We start from the raw sequence: 22,089 nt of genomic DNA on the forward strand, positions 1-22,089 counted from the left end.
ATAGTAAAGTAAAAATCACACTGGGTTCCCATAACAGGACGTACAACTTGTGAGAATTGTATTTTATTTTAAAAATGTGTTGGCAAAATTCAATCTTGATGCCAGTTTAAAAAATAACATTGTAACACACATATAGGCACAGCTTCTTTGTTGAAAATTATATTGAAATAACTTAAGTGCAGTCAAGCTATTTTTCATTACTGGCCCAACATTTTCCAAAGCTAAACTATATAAAAATGATGCTGTCATAAAAATAAATCTGGTTAAGCCTCTGGGCAGCCTGAGGGCCATGAAAAATCCACTATATTGGGCCTCCAGGTGGACAAAACCGACCTAGTGGAGAGAATATAATAGATGGGAATGTACATTTTACGTTGAAAACAGACACTATTTTTAGGCAGTTGTGCTTTACTTACACACAAAATGCTTTATAAATGTCCTGTAAAATACACATGAAGGATAAAAACAACTACATTTAATCTTCAGAGAAATGACTTGCTTTAATCAAGTAGGTTGTAAAATTATGCTTTTCATAAATGTTACATTATAACATATTAAAGTCATTTTTGTAAAATTTTAATTTGCGGTATTGAAATAAGGTGGCATGTTAAATATGTTGGTAAATGAAAGCCCCATAAGTGCCAGCCAGCCAAATGGCCATTCCCATATATATGATTCAAATCTACTGCAGGAGTGCAGTAACAGGGTTAGGATGTGAGAGGGCATGGTTTCTATGTCCTGCAGTGGCGTAACTACATATAAGTGTCACGGGGGATTGGGAAATAAGGTAGCCCAGACCTTGGGGTCTGCTGTATCATAGTCCCCCCTTCCCTCTCCTACCTTTAACATAGTAGGATGGGAAGTGCACCGATAGTGGGCTTGTTTGTTACTGTATGCTACTTATATCTTCAGTACTGCCTGGGATCATAGCTGATCTTAATCCATCACTGGATGTTAGGCACATGACATATTATACCAGATGATTCACCAAATGCTACTTAAACTGAAATAAAAGCATTTCATGATTAAATAAAACATAGCTGTGTCAAGCTTCCGGGTGTGATTGCAGACATTGGGCATTTTGTAAGCTTCTCATAGGAGGAACATATTTCTCATCCCTAGCCTGCAAATAGGAGGAACGATTAAAGCTTATAGAAAGGTCCAATGCATTGAGGATGCACAATTGCACCCCCAGTGCTACTCCCTGTATCCCTACTTTATTGGACAGTCCATGCAAGTAGCTGCCAAAATGGGCTGAGACTGACAACCCAAAAGGGGGTGGGGAGTGGAGAAGATCAGGTTGTAAAAAGGCATGGCTAGACTAAAATAAATAATTAACATATAAAGTGTTGTTATCATTATTATAAAGACATATTTATAAAGAGCTAACATATACTGCAGCACTGTACAATAAAATGGTGTGTTTGTTAAACATGTAAGGGGACAGACCAGATGATTGCTATGAATGTGAAACTGTGTAAAAGTGGAAAATGTTACTAATGTATTTAAGGAAAAGTTGAAATGGTTGTGTTATGTACGATTGGCCACTAGATGGCAGCAGTGTAATTTTAGTATAAGTAGAATAGATAGCATGTAATTCACATAACTGACCACCAGGGGTAGATGGGACAGTGTAAAAGGGGCAACACTGGGAGGAGTTGGGGGCGTGACCAGAGGGCATGGCAGCAATTAAATCTGGCAGCAGAAGTGAGTCAGACCAGCCTGTCATGGGGAAGTTAGGAGTAGTTAGGAAAGGTTAGTGGATGTGCAGCGAGCACTAGGTTGCACAAGGTAGCAAACTTTGGTAGTACGGGTAAATCAAAACCGCAACTAGGAGCCTGCTGGACTAGGTCAAACAGATAATCTGTAGCAAGGGAATGCAGGAGCAATTTAGGACCAGTTAGGGAATTTGAGGAGCCTACCGCCAAGGAATGTCACTAAAATGTCCTGTCTGAGAAAGGGCAGAGATGCACTAGGAGAGTGCCAGACAGTCAGAGAGGACAGGTGAGGAATGAAGTCCCAAGGGTTATGGAAGGGAGAGTAAGAGTTAGCCTAAGCTGAGTAAGAGTTAGCCTAAGCTGAGTAAGAGTTAGCCTAAGCTGAGTAAGAGTTAGCCTAAGCTGAGTAAGAGTTAGTTATCCTAGCTGGGGGACTGCTCTGTGGAAGACTCTACTGGATGTGTGATGTAAACGTGTGTATTCTTGGAATGCTACTGAATACAGTGTGTACCCTGGTGTGTGAAAAGTGGAAAATAATCATTGGAATCACAGCACGTATGCCTGGTCATGTGTTGGCGTTTTCTAAAAGTGTGATGCTCAATACCTTATCATCTGCTTTTCCTACAAACATACAAGATTATATGCCAAAACAACCAATAACTGATCCAAGAGGTAAAGAGGGTTCTGCCCAACACAATTCCTCCATTAGTGTGATTCCAGTGTGGGCAATCAGCTTAATAGCTGGAACTGCAGTCGGGGCAATATTCTCAAGTGCCCTCCTTTGACTCTGAACTTGCATTTCAAATATTTCCCTGTTTCTTCTTATATGTCAAATGAGTTTCCTTTCTCTTACAATTCTATCATTTTGCATCAGTTCAGGCCTAGAATCCTGCTGCAAGTAATATATTCTTGTACTTGGCGTTTGAAAAGACACATGAAATGCCATTACCATTTCAGCAAGATTCCATTCAAAGTAAAGTGCTATTGGCTGAAGAAGAACAATGCTGCTTTCCCCACAATATTATTATCATCTAAGTAGCTAAAACCTTGTTTTCCATATGAAAAGAGATGTAAGGAATTTCTTTGCTTTGTTACCTGGGCAACACACATTAATATGTTATCCTGCCAAATTTTCATTTTGCAAATTACGTGTGTGGAGATTTTGTGTTTGGTATCCTACCTGCACACGTATTCCTACCCCACCTACTGTGAATAAAAATTCTAGCGGGACTATAAACAGATAAACAATGGCATGCATACAATGATATCATAAAATTGCAGTAATATTGTAGGCTGACAACCAGAGAAGCACTTCATTAACATGAACGCTTTCACAAACACTTCATTAACATAATATGGTAAGTTTTAAATAGATGAGGACAGCCATCCACTTAATTAACTGAAGCTGCTCCTGTTACAAACCTGTTGTGGCATGGAATACATTGATAGGAATATATTTGACTTATGCTGCAAAATCCTACACTGTGGCAAATAAAGGGCCGTTACACAGTCATTCTGCCTCACCCCCTCCATAACTTTTGTAACCTTGCTAAACCAGCTTACTCTGTAATAGCTTAATAAATAATAATGATAATATTGCAATAATCTAAGTTTTGGTGAATTTACAGACCATTCAGATTCAAACCACTAAAAGATTTAAAGGGATCTATCATTATATGTGTATTTACTCTTGGTGCCTCAATGACACCTAAAGGTACATGAACTTGTCCAAATCTTGGAGGCAGTATAACTCAGCTCTTACAGCAGCCCTCCTTTATCCTAACAATTACAGTAACTTAAAGGAGAAGGAAAGGCTAATAAAGAGTTAATCTCAACCTACAGGCACAACTTCAGTTCTCTCAATAGTGCCCTTAAGTCTCCCCATATTTCACCTGTTCAGATGATCAGAAGCCTCATAGGAAAAAAAAGCTGAGCTGTGTACCATAATGCCTCGCTCCTGCACCAAGACCAAGACTGCTGCACATGCTCAGTTTGTAAGACTATGAGGAAGCTTCTTGCTAAATGGCTCAGGGCACACATTCCTAAGGGGGGGAGGGAGTTCTTAGCAGGCGTGGAGAGAGCTGCTCAGACTCTGGCACAGGAATTAAGAACAACATGTTCACAAAAAGAAGACAAGAAACACAGTGTTTCTTTTGTTAGTGCAGCGTTTCTGTGAGTGCTTATGGCTGTATTTACATAGGCCTTTCTGATAAAGCTTACTTAGTTTTTACCTTTCCTTCTCCTTTAAAGGCTAATGCAGAATTCAGCTCTCATGTACATGTAGGGCTAGTCAAAAGCAGTTCATTTTCATTTCATTGTGGCAGACACAGGTCTCTGCACTCAGAGGTCATAAATGACCACTCTAGTGCAGGGGTCGGGAACCTTTTTGACTGTTAGAGCCATAAACACCACATATTTTAAAATGTAATTCCATGAGAGTCATACAATATGTTTGGCCACGGATGCTGCGAGGCAAGGTAGGGTGGGTCCCAAGGATGCCAGATGCAGATGCGATGCAGAGGAGGGCTTGGCCTGTGCTCGGCGGATAGAAGACGTCTTCTATCCACCGAGCACAGGCCACGCCCTCCTCTGCATCGCATCCGCATCCGGCTTAGAACATGTCTTCTATCTGCCGAGCACAGGGGCAAGGTAGGGTGGGTCCCAAGGATGCCGGATGCGGAGGAGGGCGTGGCCTGCACACGGCGGATAGAAGACGTGTTCTAAGGCTTAGAACACGTCTTCTATCCGCCGATAGATTGGTTTTTTTTAAGATTTGGCAGTGAGCCAGATGCAGCCATCAAAAGAGCCACATCTGGTTCCCGAGCCATAGGTTCCCTACCCCTGCTCTAGTGTATTCATCTATTTTTACCTTGACTTTAAGTCATAACAGGATTCTGGGAAGAAATTCCTTAAGGCTCCTAGAAAAGTCCCATTTACATGGGCTTGTCCCATTTACATGGGTTTATCCTATAGGCTAAAGCTCACCCACTGACTTTAGGGAGGATCCAACCTGCAAAGCAAACTTTAATGTTAACAGCAGAAGAGTCTCTGTTATAAAACAACACACCACAAACAAATACATAGACAGGAGGGAAAACGTTTTAACCAGCATCATGGAAACCAGGTGTCTGTGGGTTGTCTTCTAGTGGGTGGTAGTGTGTGGACAGTATCAAAAACTGCAGAAATATCAAACATGAGTAGTGGATAGTGCCCTCTGTCCTTGCATTTATGTGTCACTTGTTTAGCAATAAGTGTGATTGAATGGAGATCAGAATTGGCTGAATTTTGCAGGGAAAGGGCAGGAGAGATATAGAATAATAATTTGCGATACAAGTGGAATCAAGGGAGGATTTCTTGATGATAGAAGAGCCCAATGCCTATTTCACACCGTAGGGAAAATTACCAGACACCACTGAATAGTTCTCTATATAAGTGAAATTAGAATAACAGTAGATGGAGATTTGGCAGCATAGAGTCAAAGGCAAAAGTTAGGGAAAAGGAACAACAAGTTTATGCTCCTTCCCTGCAGTAGAGAAAGTGTAAAAGAGCAGCAAAAAATGATAAGCAAAAGTAATACAAGCTTAATGCTCAGATAAATGTAGAGAGTTTTAACCTTGAAATAGTAAATGTTGAGCTAATGTCAGTCAAGGTTAGAAACACCTATAACCCCAAACCTGCCCATTGGATATAAATAGAAAACTGTCTGTCACTGAGGATATAGGCAAGAATTAGCACTTAAGTAATTTCAGACATGTCTTGTACCTGTAGCGACAGATGGTTGCCATTTTACTTAAAGTGATTCTGACATGAAAAAACTACCTTTCAAATATGAATCTACTTAAAATGTTACCTGTAGGTCATGTTGATCATTTTATCACTGATAGGGCTGCTTTTTTAGGAATTGTTACTTGAAGTCCCTAAACCTGACTGTTTTGCCAACCTGACTGTCCCTTTTCAGCCTGTCAGTTATAGCTTCTAATGCTAATGAACTTCTGCTGCACAGATATGGCCGCCCCCTCATAGAGGAGTGTGGGGGATCAGATAGGGAATGTAAAAGCACTGGACAACTATTTTTATGGCAAAATTATAACTCCCATGCAAAGACAAAATTATGACCATTAGTCTTGAGGTTTGCTAGTAAACAAAGAAAAAGGTGCATTATGATATCTTTAATGAGTTTGTAAAACAAGCAAACATACAGATGTTTTCAATGGCAGAGTAGAAGAAATCACTAAGGGTGGGAGTATGGCCATTAATTCTAATAGGAACAAAATAAAGGTTGTACAGCTAAAATACTATTCCTGAAACATTCAGTAGTGTGGCCATAAGTATTGGCTGATTTTATTCCTATCACCCCCTCCCAAAACAGTTTGGTGTGAGTTGTGACTGTATGTCAACTCTCAGCTGCCTAGGAAAGTTGTCACTAACAGAGAGTTGCCACCTGTCTGGTTTTGACCCAAACAGCTTGGTTTTTGAAAGGGCTGTCCGGGTCAGAACTGCCTGCCCAGTTTTCCAAATTAGAAAAACAGGGCAGGACTTTCCTAGATGACATGGTAATTGGCAATTGACTTTTGGCACATCATAGCCCCACCCCCCATGATGTAACCACCCTGCCCCATAATGTTATTGTCCCCACCCCATGTCATCCCCTGCCTGACTTTCTGCAGGGGGAAAGGTGGAAACCCTACATACAGTATGTTGATATACGTTGTGTATCATTTCATTTTTTTTTGCAATATATTTCTAATCTTATACAGCTTTGCAGCCTCTCTTTCTACTTCATACCACAATGCTAAGAATGTTTCAAATATTCTGTAACCCCAGACCAACAAAATGTAGGAGTTTTGTTCTCACCCTGAGTGTATTCTGAAACTTACTGTTTCTCCCGAAGCTGGCATCCCACTAATATTAGTCAAACCATGGTTGAAAGATTTCATATACAACGTTTTAGGGCATGCATTCGTCCTTCAATCTTTTCTACATACTTTCAAACAATAACCCAAGGCACATAATAGAGATACAAAATAACAGTTGGAATTAGGTGTATGGGGCGCTTCAACATTATAAGAGCAAAATTGTCCTATGGAAATGCAATTGTGAATTTCATGTGTAGTTAAAATGCATCAGATATACAGACTTTATTGCTTTCTATTTGTGCAAAACCTTGAAATGAGCTTGACAGCCATTGATTTACCATTACAGAAATGTGCAGTATCCTCAGCTCCTCTTCAGCAGCTTCTCCCTGAGGTTCTTCTGTAGTTTCCTGTCCTGGCAGACTGGAAGATCCATCTTGGTGGTGTATATGAAAGAGCAGGGTGCCATTTTCAAGCCACTGCTGCCTCCAGCGGACAAGTGGGATATCATCTGTGTTCCCTGCAATCTCTGTATGATAGGAGAGATTGTAAAAATATTGCTGTTATATCTATCCTGTATTCAAGGCGTATTAATTAGCAATGAAAAGATTAACATGGTGGGTATCCAACAGACCTTAATAATGCAAGCATTTAACACTGCATGTTGTTAGAATAAGTCTTTATGTTAAATGTAGCACTTCAGTAAAGCTGAAATATTGGGCATACCAATTAGGTAAAGGTATAGGACCCATTATCCAGAATGCTGGGGACCTGGGGTTTTCCAGGTAAGGGGTCTTTTCATGATTTGGATACCTTAGGTCTACCAAAAAATCATTTAAACATTAATTAAACCCAATAGGATTGTTTGCCTCTAATAAGGATTTATTGCACCTTAGTTGGGATCAAGTACAAGCTACTGGTTTATTATTACAGAGAAAAGGAAATCATTTTTAAAAATCTGAATTATATGATTAAAATGGAGTCTATGGGAGACGTCCTTCCCATAATTCAGAACTTTCTGGATAATGGCTTTCCTTATAAGGGATCTGTACTGTATACATTCATTTATTGATAAAGAGGGTACACCAAACTTTGAAAATAAGGGAGGGCATACATAAAAATACATAATCTAACCCATGAGTGTAAGGGACAGCTAATAAGTGCCCTGTTAACCAGCATATTGGTTCTAGCCTGCTTGTTTGAAACCATCTTTTCCTGGCAACGTGTTTTGTGGCAAACAGGTGAATAAGACCCCAAGCAACATGAGTTTCGCACCATGTACTTGGAGTACTTGAAGGTGCTGTAGGGGATATACAGTATTGCCATGTGGAGACCAGGTGCCTTTCAAATAATAATGTAGGTACAGCAATTTCAGGATAGTGACGGTCATTGCTGAACCATTTTGAATAGACTGAAGAGTAAAAGTACTGAGACCAGTATACAGTAAGTAATAAGAGTAAAGAAGAGACAGTATGCAACTCTTAATCACTGTTTGAGAAAAATTAAAGACATGGAAATATTTTACCAGTTTCATTTTAACATGCAGACTGCATGAAAACTGTGCCTTTATTGACTACAAGGGAGAAGGAGGATGATTTAGAAGTTATGATGAATAGTTTATTCTTTGACTTTTGGTTAAAGTTATTTCTAGGTCATCCAAAGTGATGTGGCCATAAGACTATCTGAGATCTAAGGCTGATGGGAGACATAAGGTGTCATTTATAACCGTAGTGCAGTTGTAGAACCACACATTTCCCTGCAGTGAGTTGAGCCAAAAATCCCATTCATTAAAGGTACTTGCGTCAAAGACGGATTTCCATTTAGTTGTGTCCAGTCCTTCCTGCCTCCTGTTCCAGATTAAATTTAGACAATTTTTGATGAAGGGGAACACTGGAGCTACTGCCACCTCTGAATTGGGTGGTAGCTTCAGGGTTCCCTCTGTGCCATGCATCAATTGTCGCAGCACAGTTGCCCGGAAAGAATAGGGCACACTTGTCGCACAAATGCCAAATGCCAGAAATGATGCCAATCAGACTTAGAAAATTGTCAGTGCAATTGTCAATGGCAAGTGCCCAGATGCAACTAGTTACTGGGAAAACATTGGATTTTTTTTTAAAAAAAAACACTGTATTGTGTGCAAAAACATAGTAATTTTGATTTAAATTTTATATTGCTAACTTATTGACATAAATGGTGTTTTTACCACAATTGGGGAAATTCTAGGAACAACCCCTCTCATTGCCAATAATGCAACTTTGTTCGACAGCATTAATACAGGTGTAATATGGCACATATAACACATCGGAGAGAATACAGTAGGACAGAATGAAAGGGATTGAGTTTATTAAATTACTATAACTTTGATAATCTAACTAGTAATTAATACTCTAACTAGTGATGGATACTCTAGCTAGTGACAGATAAACTAGTGAATACATTTTGCCTGTTTTTACCTAATCCTAATCAGTTGTAATTTCATTAGGGGCCTGTTTGTGAAGTGATACTGTTTGTGCAAAACTCTGGTGCTCATGGGACCACGCTACCCATTTCTAAGAATGTGAAAATGATATCCGATCAGGCCCGGATTTGTGGCGAGGCCACAAAGGCCCGGGCCTAGGGCGGCATAAACATAGGGGCGGCATGCCGCCCCGCCGCACGCAAATTTTTAAAATTTTGCTCCCATACGGAGCAATGGGGACCTCTCCCCACTGCTCCGTATGGGAGTTTTAACTTTGGCGCATGCGCATGCGCGTCAGCGCGGCGGCAGGGGAGGAGGAGGTGGTTTGCGCATGCGCGCTCGTACTGCGGGTGGGGGCGGTAGGGGGCGCCGAATGGGGGCGGCCTCGGGGCGCGTCATTTAGAAATCCGGCGCTGTATCCGATGGCATTTTAGTGCATTATCATCATCCAGAGTATAATTTTGCTAAGACACCTGGAACTCTATGCACAGTAACATGCAATTAGCGCCTTTTGGCAAATTATGTGTTGCTGTTTGCTGAAAAGATTTTAATTTATGATTCACTACTTCAAAACTTTTGATTGCTGCCTTATGTTTAAACTCTGGAAATTATATTATCAACTGTTCCCTTACTATATAATCTTTTTACAATTTGTCCATTTGCATGGGCATTTATCACTCACCATCCCTTTTCATAAAATGTCCTTCAGATTGAATGGTAATGTCTAGCTTTGCCCACGACCTTGTTAGAACAATGGAAACATGGAAACATTACAGGTGGTTTCCAATTCAGCTTTTCTAAAAACATTTCCATGCATGGCCATTGCTTTTGTATAAAGGTTTAGAAATGCTTTCAAATCTAAAAACAAGATGCTGTCTGTTGTGACAGGGGTGTGACATCCTTTATTGTACGGCCTCTGTGATTTGACAGAGCTCAGCACACATCACTGCCTGTGCAACAGAGGAATCCCACTCTCCTGACATATTACAGAGCAAAAGGCACCCTCTGCATTGAGAATTATAAGAGTTTTTTTAAAAGAATAGAATAAATAAGGGTTGTTATATTGTACCATTACTTTAGGGATGCCCACACACTGCTTAAGCTAGGGTTATTTATATTGCAGGAATCTAATGCAACCATGACAGTAGAACTGTCAATATCATTTTACTTGTAGAGGCATCATAAATAAATAAGGCATCTGGAAATAAAATTATCTTCTCAAATAAGCAATGCAAAACTAAGTTTCCAGTCAGGGGGATTCTATTCACAAAACAGGCAAGTAATTATGGGTATATACATAGCAATTTGGCTGTGTACATTTTCAGCCAGTATCAGCTGTGTGGCTCAATACGCTGCAAAAATATTTCAGGTTTGGAGCCGTGTGCTGTATGGTTAACCGAATTTCATATTCCCCGTGTAGTCTTCAATTCTTTATTCTTCTTTTCGTATCAGAAAACTCAGACCTAAGCAGCAAATGCATTCTGTCACGGTCTTGACATAAGAAAAAAGATATGCCTTCTTTATATCTCTAAAGATATGGATACAGAACTTTATCCTCTGCTGAAACAAAGCACAAAGCCCATTCAACATTGAATGTTTTTATTTATTTATTTTGGACTTATTATCCATCCTGATCCTGATCTCTGCTTTCTTCCATCTTTTTTTTCTGTGCTCTGCATTATGGGTATACATGATCAAAAGCTAGCCCAACCAGAGAATACACTATACTTGCACTAAGCAATGCATGCAGAATAGAAGCAAAACTGGACTGACATCAGATCTGCTTTTTATTCATAGGTGATTGGAAGCCTTCTATAAACATGAATGTAATGAAAACACACCATTTTATGCGTTGAGTTATTGTGTATCACTGTAAAAAAGACACATTATGCACCCATCTCTTTTATTTCTATCTTTGGTAGCATTGTGCCATGTTACAGCTTTGGAAGCCAATGTGGTTTTGATGGAAAGGAATATAAATGTAACATTTAGAGGGGTATGTCTAATCTTCTTTTTCTACTAGCTACAACATAGTGGCCCTTTAAATGGTCATAAACGTGTACTCTGTTATTTCCCCCAGGTTCTGCAGCACTTTGATCTGTATTGCTTTTTTTTCTTTTATTTAACCACCTGAAATGATAGAATATAAATTCAGCAAAAAGGAAATGTGCCCACAATCAAAAGCAAATTCCATTGGAAAACAGACTGAAAAAATCAATGTCAAGCGTAAAGGCATATATTTGAACTCTGCAGTATTCTAATTCCTCCAGCTGCTTCTGCAACTGCAAAGTGGCCAACAGCAGAGGGAAGAATCATGCTTTAAAGGAATATATTAGTTCCCTTTTTCTTGTCTTCATAGCTGAGCTGGTTTTAGAACAGGGCAAAAAAGGTACTTAATATGGGGCCCCTAAGGAAAAGTAGATACAAAATATAAAAACAAGAAAAGTAACTAAGTAAAAAAAAAAAAAAAAAAACAAACAAACTGAAACACTGGGACAATTTATCATATGTTGGAAAATTGCATAAAGAATTATAGATAGTCTAGGGGATCCACACTTTTCTACTGCTCAGGAAGCCACTGGTCTCTAAACTAACTCTGTGAGAGGGAACTTTATCTCATTGGCAAAAGGCTTGCTTGATAGTTACTGGTACCCCAGTATATAAGGGGATGGGGACATGTGCTAAGCCTCTTTCTGAACTCCATAGCAGGAGATATATGTGCCAGATGGGCACATAACAAAGTAGTAGGATTAGCATTCCCCAGTCAATCGCCAGATTAGGGACTTTAGTGTGGAATGACTTAGAGTGGAGTATAGTCCTTTAGAGCACCTCTAAATATCCAGTATGCTAGGGCAGATATTGTGGTGATGTTAAGTGCTCGATATTGCATTGCTGAATCTATTTGCTTCAACTATTACATACACCAAAGCCCAAATCCACCCCAAACATACACCTTCTCTTTCCCAATTGAGAATCAACTGACAACTGATACCAAGTTATGATGTCATCATTCTACCTCTTTATGACACCACCCACCCTTTTACATCAAAGTCCTGCCCCTTTGTGTCACCACTTGTCTGCCAACCAAAGCCCAGCCAGGAACAAGTTTTATAAAAGGTGGCAACCCAGGCAGAATAGCATGGTTTCCTTTCACAGAATTAAAGGACTTCTTCACCTTCAATGAACTAATTTTATTAAACCACGAATAATGCTCTCAGTGTGTTAGAAAATCCATTTCCCATAACAAAAAGAAAAAAGCCTGCTGTAAAAGCTACTTTTTATACCTGTTAAATCAGTACTTCTTCTGTTTTCTGAAGGGATGGGAGTGGCCTATTTTGAACCTGACAGACACAGAACTCCCCATATGCTTACATCACCACATCCAGGCTTTGCCCTTAATTTTTTGCTATTGGACCAGTTTATTGGTTGCTTGTGCGCTCTAACCAGTTACATAAATTAAAAGGGCATTGGTTAATTTCTCTCTTGCAAAGGCATAGGCAAACAGACTCAGCATATCACAAAAATAACATACTGTTATGTTAGCAGCGCTCTGTCACAGGCACAGGAAGTAATGTCAGACTAACAGGAGGCACATCCAATAGAATAGATTAACCTATTACTGAAAACTGTTAGATTTGTGAATGTTGTACAAAGGTGAACCACCCCTTTACATAAATGTGTGCGATTTATTACTGGTTTAAACAGGGGAAATAAAGGTATTTGTATTATTATATAACTAGAAAAGGGAGCATGTCATACCAGATAAGATGGGGGGATTGTTCTTTTTCTCTATTCTGCATTTTCATAGGCTACAGTACTTTACATCATATACAGTATCCATATGGCATAAGTAAAATGCTGGTTAGAATTACTTTTGAATTTTATTAGCCATTTAAATGTATACTAAAGTTAATGAGCCTGTTAAAATAACATTATTTGCTGTCGCTATCCCTTTATTTGCTGTTATACATTTACTTTGAATTTACAGTCATCTGTGGCCTTGTGGGACTACTCTGCACTGGTTAGACATCTGCTCAGGTGGTTATCTCTCCTTAGGCTTAACACTGCAACTCCCCAACAACCTCTTGCATGTTAAAGTCCCAATGGACTTACCTAGGGGAGGATATCCCTTCTATGAGCACAGGTGCAAGTGGCGGATGCTTCATAATAACTGTTATACTGATTACTTCCTTTTTGTCAGGTTAGGATATACTAAAGTTCTACACTGGTGGGTCCTCTGGGGAGAATAGAGATAAAAACACAAACACAGAATATCCTGCAGAAAGTTTGATACACAAGAATATCAATATTATTCTTTATATTTTGCCCTTAACTAATTAAAGGTTTACTTAGTCCAGTACTATAATTTCTATAAGGTATGTGATGAACTAGTGTTAGTCTGTAGGTACATATTCTGTGTCTAGGAGCAGGGCAGGACAATGACAGAAGGAAAAACTAGCATCTACAATGTATAAAAACCTGGGAAATGGAAAGCATCTTTCCTTTATGGGTGCCCAAGCTGTTTTGTATCATTCTATACAGATTTCATAAGACCAGTCGCATAACAATAAGGAGCCCCTGCAATATATATATGCTCTAAGTTTGCCTAAGAGCAGTAACCCATAGCAACCAACAGGTAGAATTTACTGGTCACTGAAGGCCTCAGGTTTTATACCATCATGGAACTCCTCGGAATACATGTAACATACCTCATTCCACAGATTGAAAGGAAACCATGATAGTCTCAAAAGGACCAGTTTTCCACCTCTTTGGCCCACAGAGTAATCTAACACCTCCCTCACCTTTGTTCTTTTTGAAGTGGGATTTGAAGTCTCTCTGCTTTTTATACAATCTATGCACCACCCACTGTGGAAAGCAGAATTCATGACGAAGGGGTGCCACAGGGGGGTTGCACTGTGAGCACAAGGGGGAAGTTGGAAAATAGTTCATAACAATGAATCATGGTTTCCTATAAAAATGGGGGCATATTTTCCCTTTAAGGTGATATAAGCTGCACAGACATAATGATAATAAACTGCCAGTCACTTGTATGTTTCAAATAAAAATACTTTATTTTAATAGTAGGAAAATAAATAAAGGGCGAGGTCAGACAAAGCATATCTCCACTTCTCTCAGCCCTGTGCTTTTCTGTCTGGGTGAGAGAAGTGGATACACTTTCGTACGTTGTTCTGTGTGCACTAAAACCTGAGCGGAGCAGATAGGAGGTTGGCCTGGAAAATGCGAAAGCAAACGTTTTCCTGGCCAACCACCGATCCGATCTGTGTGTGTATAGCTTACCATAGGTTTAAGTGCATGCACACAGAGTGACGTACGGAAGCAGATCTGCTTCTCTCATCCAGGCAGAAAAGTGCATGGCTGAGAGAAGCGTAGATACGCTTCATCTAACCTCGCCCTAAGTACAGTATTTATAAATGTATTATTGACTTCTGTGAGAGCATGGTGTTGGTTATTGAGATCTGGGAGCAATGTAGAAACACAGGAATAAAGCAAATTATTCATGTGCATCAATACTGTATATCAAACATTTCACTCTAGAACTTGTAAAATTCTTTGCCTACTATTCAGATTTTTATTGCGTCATTTTTAATATATCCCATATTTTAGGCATGTTTGATGTGTTGTATGCTCTTCTCACCCCCTAGTTCATCTTAAAACATTGTGTTCTATTTCTTTTTATATAAACGCTAACACATTTATGACTTGGGCCAGTGACAAATGCCTCCAATGTAACAGCAAATGTATTCTTAATAAAGACATAATTCTCTAAGAATATGCATCATTTCAGAAAGGCAGATTAAAAAGATTTTTTATATGGTTCAGATGTCATTTTTTGGCCCTTTTTCAGGTTTTGAACAGTTTCTATTTTATCGGCTATTTATCAAACTTTATTTCCACCAAAGGCTGAGGGTTTTTTGCCATGCTTCAGCTTCATGGAAGTAATAGAGTGGTGTCAAAGCAGCATGAACATGTATATACTGTAGCTATTTATCAAGTATGGTAGTGTGATATATGAAACAATTATGATTAAATGTTTGGTGAAAACATTAACCTTAGACAAGGTGCAATTTATTGTTCCTATGAAACAATGAAAAGAAAAAGTGACTACTTAAATTACCAGTCCTATACAATAGCCTACTCTGATTCAAGATAAAACTTGCTTTCTTTGCTAGCTTGCATCTTTTCTGACAATTCCATTCTTTCTGCAACATTTTGACCCTGTTGCATCCTTCCCCCCCCCCCACACTTCTTCCTGAACCTCCACAGATGACACAACATTACTTTAGTACCCAACTTTGGCAGAATGTAAAAATGTAAATAGCATTGCAAATTTAATGTATATAATACACTTTTAAGACCTAATTTACGATGGTGTAAATTACGTATGTTGCCATAAAGTACTGGTCTTTACGTGAGAACCTCTCATACATATACTGCACATTGGGACTAATAATGTACAACTTTTTTTTCCATCGGCAGTAGTATTAGTATGTGTCCACAAAACACATAGTAAAGGAAACATACACCCTACTTTTTGACATAAGCGAAATTAGTTGTTTTGGTGCACCCTAGGCAACCCAGCTGGCCTCCCTGCCCACCAGACCCCAGCAGGGAAAGAGGTAATACGGGCAAGCGGACAGTGCGTGGGGGGAGGGTTCTGCGAGTAGTGGGGAGACTAGGGCATGGATTTTGGGTTAGGTACATGATAAAAGGACCATAAATACTAGTTGAGCTGTTGCAGGCACAGGGTCAAAACCAGGAAATCAAAATATGGGGGACAAGGACAGAGCAGGAACAGACTTACAGGATCTCAGGAGACAGGGACTCTAAATACTGGAACTCAGGGCACTGGAACTCAGGATACAAGAGACTTGATCATAAGGGAAAGGTTTCATGATAATCCAACACTGGTCTAGAAGAGGCAGGCTTGTTAAGCCCAACTCAAGAGTGGCCCTATGGACACAAGCGCGCCCCTTAGTGCTCTTACTAAGCACTTGCATGCTTTTTCTGCACCGAGCACCAAATGAAAAATCTAGCCCTCAGTGAAGAGTGCAGTGCCAGGACTTGAACCCTGTCCTTAATGCCTGCCTTACGTCTATGTGCCTCCCACTTCCAATGCCTCATTAATGACTAAAGCAGTCAGTGCTGTTTGAGCAAAGGGGGACACAAGTCTTTGTGCTCTGGAATGGAGCTCAGGGGCCAGCGGCACCTGAATGCAACATGCAAAGTGCAAAAAAAGCTGCTTTTGGCTTTTTTTGTTTTACTTTGGATGTTGCTGTTTGGTACATAAATGATCCCTAATGAATTTATGCCAAACGGCAGGGGGGTGGTATATTTTCCTTTTAATTATTTGTTAAGGAAAAATAATTACATTGCAATCAGAGGAAAAATGGTTTACAATGTGCATTTTATTTTTGTTAATGCTGCTTTGTTCATTTGTCTCTGTACATAACAGTAAAGTACCGTAAATGAAAAAAGTAAGGGGTGACAAATGCCAACTTATCATTTATTTTCTTTACACATATGGTTAGTCTCAGGAAGTACAGTTATGCTTGCCCTCTGAAACTATCAAATAACTGCTTTGTGAGGTTTATTACGTTCATGCCAACAAAGAGACTAGACATTTCAATGCAAGTAGGAAAGTGAGGTTATTACAAGTTGCCATACTGATGGATAATGTTAAAAATAAACAGTGAATTTTTTGTGTGTGAAGAATAGTGCTGGGCTGGAGGCCAGACTGTTGCCAGTTTAAAGATGGATGTCACTAACATCAGTATTAAGGTTAACGTGTGTCAAGAGTAGCTTTGCTGCTTATGGGCAAATCATATATCATATGTGGCATATATTTCTATGCCCTGGGATGATGCTTTAGAAAAAAAATATGTATTGTTAATATAAAATATAGTGGCCAGGCAGCAACATAAATTTATTCTTGGTTAGACACACAACAAATACAAGGAATTCGATTAACCAGATTTTCACCTTTGATGCAGACGTGAGCAAGAAGCAAGATCCTTTCCTCCAGGTTTGCATTTCAATAAACACCTGTAATAAATAGATGGCTGTAAACCTAGGCATCAGTTCTTCCTACCCATACCATTTGCCTTCTAAATAATCTCTCTTTCAAACATGTTCTACATCAAGAAGATTGCCGTTTGCTATGTAATGATCAAATGTTTCAGCCCTACCGATAGGTAATTCCAGCTTACACTGCACAAACCATTCTCTTATTAGTGGCAATGTAATAATATCCTCAGTGGATCAATAATTCAGTGACAGCTGGCCAAACACAGAACTCTAGTTGTTAAAGAACAATTGCCATAACCCTCAATGCTAGAGCAAATAAGCTCAAATAATGACCCAGTTTAATATGGTAACATCTGCATATAAGTAAAAGGAAATTCAGAAGATTAGATTAGGTATGTGAAATAGTAGGCCCAGGTGCCAAATGTGGCCCTCCAATGATCTTTAGGGCTATTTAATCAAGAGCTCCATAGACTTATTTACACAACATAATGACATTTTATATAATAAGGCCATGACATTGAAAATGTGTGACAACAGTGACATAGATTATCAGGTAAACTGTGCTGCCAATAGTAGGCCTGACACTGTGTACTGTTCTTCCTATAAATCACAATATATAAATGTTGGCAGTATTTATTTTACAATCAAGTAATCCCTGTATATTGGCATAGCCTGCGATAAAGGGTTGCATGACTGGGCCAATCCACTTAGAGGAGATAGGTCGGTTCAAGTTAAAACTTACTGGAAATTGTTAAAGAAGATGGGAGGAGTTGAAAGGGTAACAGCTTGTCCTGAAATGTTTACAATTTGTAATGCAATACTAAATATGTCATTGTTGTTTGTTTACTAAACCAATAAAGCAGTGACCAGTATTGTCTAATTATATCATTATGCATTTTAGTCATTTAGGTAGTTACGTCATATACTCGAGTATAAGCCGATCCGAATATAAGCCGAGGTACCTAATTTTACCTAAGAAAACTGGAAAAACGTATTGACTGGAGTATTAGCCTAGGGTGGGAAATGCAGCCGCTACTGCTAAGTTTCAATAATTAAAATAAATACCAATACAATTACATTAATTGAGGCATCAGTGGGGTATATGTTTTTAAATATTTATTTCAAAGAAAAACAGTAAACTAGCTCTGTAAGTGGAGAAGAAGGTCAACAAAAACAACAGGCACTGGAGGGTCTGGTTGTGAGTTGCCTAATTTGCACACAAAGGACAGAGGGTGCTAGTCTGGAGGGACCCTTGGCACCCGACTCGAGTATAAGCCGAGGGTGACTTTTTCAGCACATTTTGGGTGCTGAAAAACTAGGCTTATACTCGAGTATATACAGTAATTAGTGGTAGGCGAGGGCTGGGCTGAGCTGGGAGTCATGAAAATACTAACTCGGAAATTTTTCTGAAATTTGAGGGATATAACTACAGGTATGAGCTACCCTATCCAGAGACACTTTATCCATTAGTATAATTTAAAATTATTTTATTTTCCGTAATAATAAAGCAGTAGCTTGTACCCAAAGGTCACTACATTAAGCCATATTTGTGGCAAAAATATTATATTGGGTGTATTTAATGTTTAACTTCTTTTTAGTAGACTTTAGGTATGGAGATCCCTCATCCAGAAGACCCAAGGTCCCAAGCATCCTGGATAAAAGATCTTATACCTGTATTCATAATGATCAGAGTTTTATGATGGCACTCAATAACTATTAAACAGATGAATACTATTAGTCTCATAATCAGACAATGTGTGACTAGCCTGTTGAACTGCTGCTCAGATTACATCAACACTGGCCATACATATTATATTTCTAAAGTCTATTATTTAACTTAACAGTTTGAGACCCAAATCTCTGTTTGAAATTAATATCTTAAAAGTAGACTTTCATTTTTTATTGCAATGGTTATTTTTAACAATACGTTGTTAGAAAAGGGAAATAACAGTATTATATTGTGTTTTCCTACTCTGACAAAAGGAACATTCAATGATTAGAGTGTGTTATTACTATTGACAAGGGTTCATTTTCCCACTTTCTTTCAGCGTGTTTAACCAATTTAGCCTTTTGTGTGTCATAACTCACACTGGATCTGTGCAACCCAAATAACATGGTTTAGAATTCACATTGCAAAAACCCTCAGGCACATTTACCAATCATGATGAATAATATTCTTTTGTAATAGTAAATCTGGTTGCTGTGGGTTACTGCTTGAAGAAATATTCCCAGTGCATTAAATGCAGAATAGGTTAAGTCCCTGAGAGGAACACATGCTAGGTACATAGAAGACAATTTTGACTTTAAAATATTTCAGGAGATAATTTTAAAAATGTGCTATTTAGCTGATACACATACCATTTTTATATGGGTTATGAAGATAGGAAGATTTCAAATCAAACAGATTTAGAAAATGTGTTTCTCCGGAAGACAAAATAGGCAAACATCTTATTGGTTGCTATGGGTTACAGCTCCTGGGCAAACTTAGTGCCTTTAATTACATATAGGGGAAGGTCTGGAAAATCACCTCACAGCTATGTTTTTTGATATGCTTTCTACTACTTATTTATGCTACTTTATCATCCCTTTTGTAGCGAACAAGACATTTCATTTTCTTTCATTAAATTGCTTTTCTTAATTTGGTTACTGTTGCAGCTCTCAAAATACGAGCATAGGTGTGCATGCGTCATGAGGTAGGTTCTACCTAATAACACTAAGGTACACACTTGGGAGTGGTAGTGATTCAGATTTGGCCACTACACATATGAAAGTTTCTGGAATGAACCTGTCTGAGATATAATTCATTTATCTTAATTTGGCATGACTTAATGAATACTGAAGTATTTCTATTACATTTCTCTAATGTAAATACTGAATGACTATGAGAATTCATAATCATTTTCATTTATGTCGTAACTGACTGTACTTGCAGCTATAGCTGTGCATATGCTGCCATTGTTTTCACTGATCAAAACATTCATAATTACCACCATTGTTTTCACTGATCAAAACATTCAGAATTACCTCCTATAGCTAAGGAGTGTGGCCTACATTTCAAGGGGTGAAGTCTCATGACAATGAGGTATGACCTGCCAGCCTAGCCTGATAAAGTGAACCCAGGAGCCTACCTAGGCAGAAGGTGTGGGAGCAGAGTGACGTCATGGGCCACGGAACGTCCCTCGCAGGATAACAGGAGCAGTGGCGATATAGCTGGCCCAACCTCCCTAACTTAGTAGGGCATGCAGTGGGTTGCAGTGGGTTAGAGCTTGGTCCATAGGGAGGGGTGCTCAGGTACAGAGGGGAGTTTGGGTATGGTTTTTTGGGTAGTGTAAGGTATTTGTAAGTATATGTATATTATTTAAAAAAAAGTGTATTCTTGTCACAGCATATGGTGATTCTGGGAGGATGTAAGTATTATGAGCTCTAGATAGGGTAATGGATGAGGTGTAGTGGGCCAACTCAGGCATCGAGGCCATTGAGTCAGTGTATTATGGCTGATCGTGGATATTCAAGGATGGCATGTAGTGATAAGGCAGGCATAGATTTGCAGCAAGATTCAGCATTTGTTTTGCGAAACTTCTGCAAAATTCCTGTGAAAAATTCCCATTAAAAAAAAGCCTGTTAGGATTAAGCTAGAGTTACAATGGTTAGGGATAATATAAATAGCATACTGGTTATGATGTTTGTAGGATTTGTAAAATCTCAATAATAATAATAAAAAAACAACAAAACACAAATACAAGAGTATTGTAGAAATGATACCTATATTGGCTAACAATAAAAATACATTGCAAGCTTTCGGAGCTCTAAGGCCCCTTCATCAGGCAAAATACAGGTATCATTTCTACAATACTCTTGTATTTGTGTTTTGTTGTTTTTTTATTATTATTTTTGACACTGGCTAACACGGTACTACAGTTTTTGTTTTGTGATTAAAATCTCAATACAACTGCTTGATTAATTTTGTAGTGCATCATTTGTTAATTAATCTGCTGCAGCCATTATTATCCAATGAGATTTGGTGTGGTCTGTTTATTGAAGGAATCAAAGCTGTGGCCACTGGCTGATTGGTTGGGTCTAAAAAGGGTTAGAGGTAACAGATATATCTGGCCTTCCTGCCAGTCATGTAATACTCTAGAAATAGTATAATCTGGAATCATCCCTGTCTTACTGCTACTCACTGCTACTCATCCTTCCTTCAGGGCTAACTAGGGCTGGTCAGTCATGGATGTCTTATAAATGGCATCTGACAAACAATTGATATTAATTAAATAAATCAACTTTTATGACATTCAAAAGCATTTTTAAGAGAAGGTTTATCATAGGTTTTGTAATAGATAAGTGAAACTGATTCCAAGCTCTGCTGCTTTACCCACTTAAATGTACACATTGATCAATGGCTATAGGACGATTTTCAAAGGATGTGATTAGAAGTAGTAATAACGAAGGACATAAAACTAAGGAGAATACACCAGATGCTAATAAAATTGATTTGCATTGTAGTATTCTTGCCGGACCAAGAGGTCCCACTGACAGATTTATAAGTGCTGAATCCTGACTGTGTTAGAGATGGTTGGTCTTTTTAAAGTTAAAGGTGAAGGACGGGATTGAATAGAAATCTTAACAAGCTCTTGCCGTGTTTCATCTCATTTTCAGAAATAATGAAGACTACAGCTACCTTTTAAAGGCTGGCAAAGTGACATGGCACAGAGCTAATAAATGCAGCCACTATTTGGGATGTTTTCATTAGTCCCAGTTATAAAAGCTGCCACAATGATCTTCCATATCTCAAAGTCAAAACAAATTATTTGTGTCAATGTACTGTAAAACATGTTGCTTAAAGACTGAAGAATTTTTATTTAAGTGTAAAGGTGAAAACTAGTCTTAGTTTATTGAGTATAAAACACAAGACATACAGTATATGTTTACTCCAATCCAATCTAGACACTGTAAGTCTGCTACGATAAAATTGATACAATGCACCTATTTTCACCAAGTAAATAACTGCAGGGAC

The 22,089-nt window shown here is 38.7% G+C and overlaps 1 protein-coding gene across 2 annotated transcripts in view; it reads right to left on the minus strand.

Moving 5' to 3' along the window:
- The window catches only part of astn1 (astrotactin 1), a 180,802-nt gene that overhangs the window by 91,804 nt on the left and 66,909 nt on the right, over positions 1 to 22,089 (minus strand). For both annotated transcript variants that reach the window (XM_012961336.3, NM_001079054.1), the window contains 1 exon segment: positions 6,913 to 7,100. In XM_012961336.3, the coding sequence (XP_012816790.1) occupies positions 6,913 to 7,100 (188 nt within the window).

Source organism: Xenopus tropicalis, chromosome 4 (genome assembly GCF_000004195.4).
Source record: "Xenopus tropicalis strain Nigerian chromosome 4, UCB_Xtro_10.0, whole genome shotgun sequence".
In the NCBI taxonomy this organism is placed as follows: domain Eukaryota; kingdom Metazoa; phylum Chordata; class Amphibia; order Anura; family Pipidae; genus Xenopus; species Xenopus tropicalis.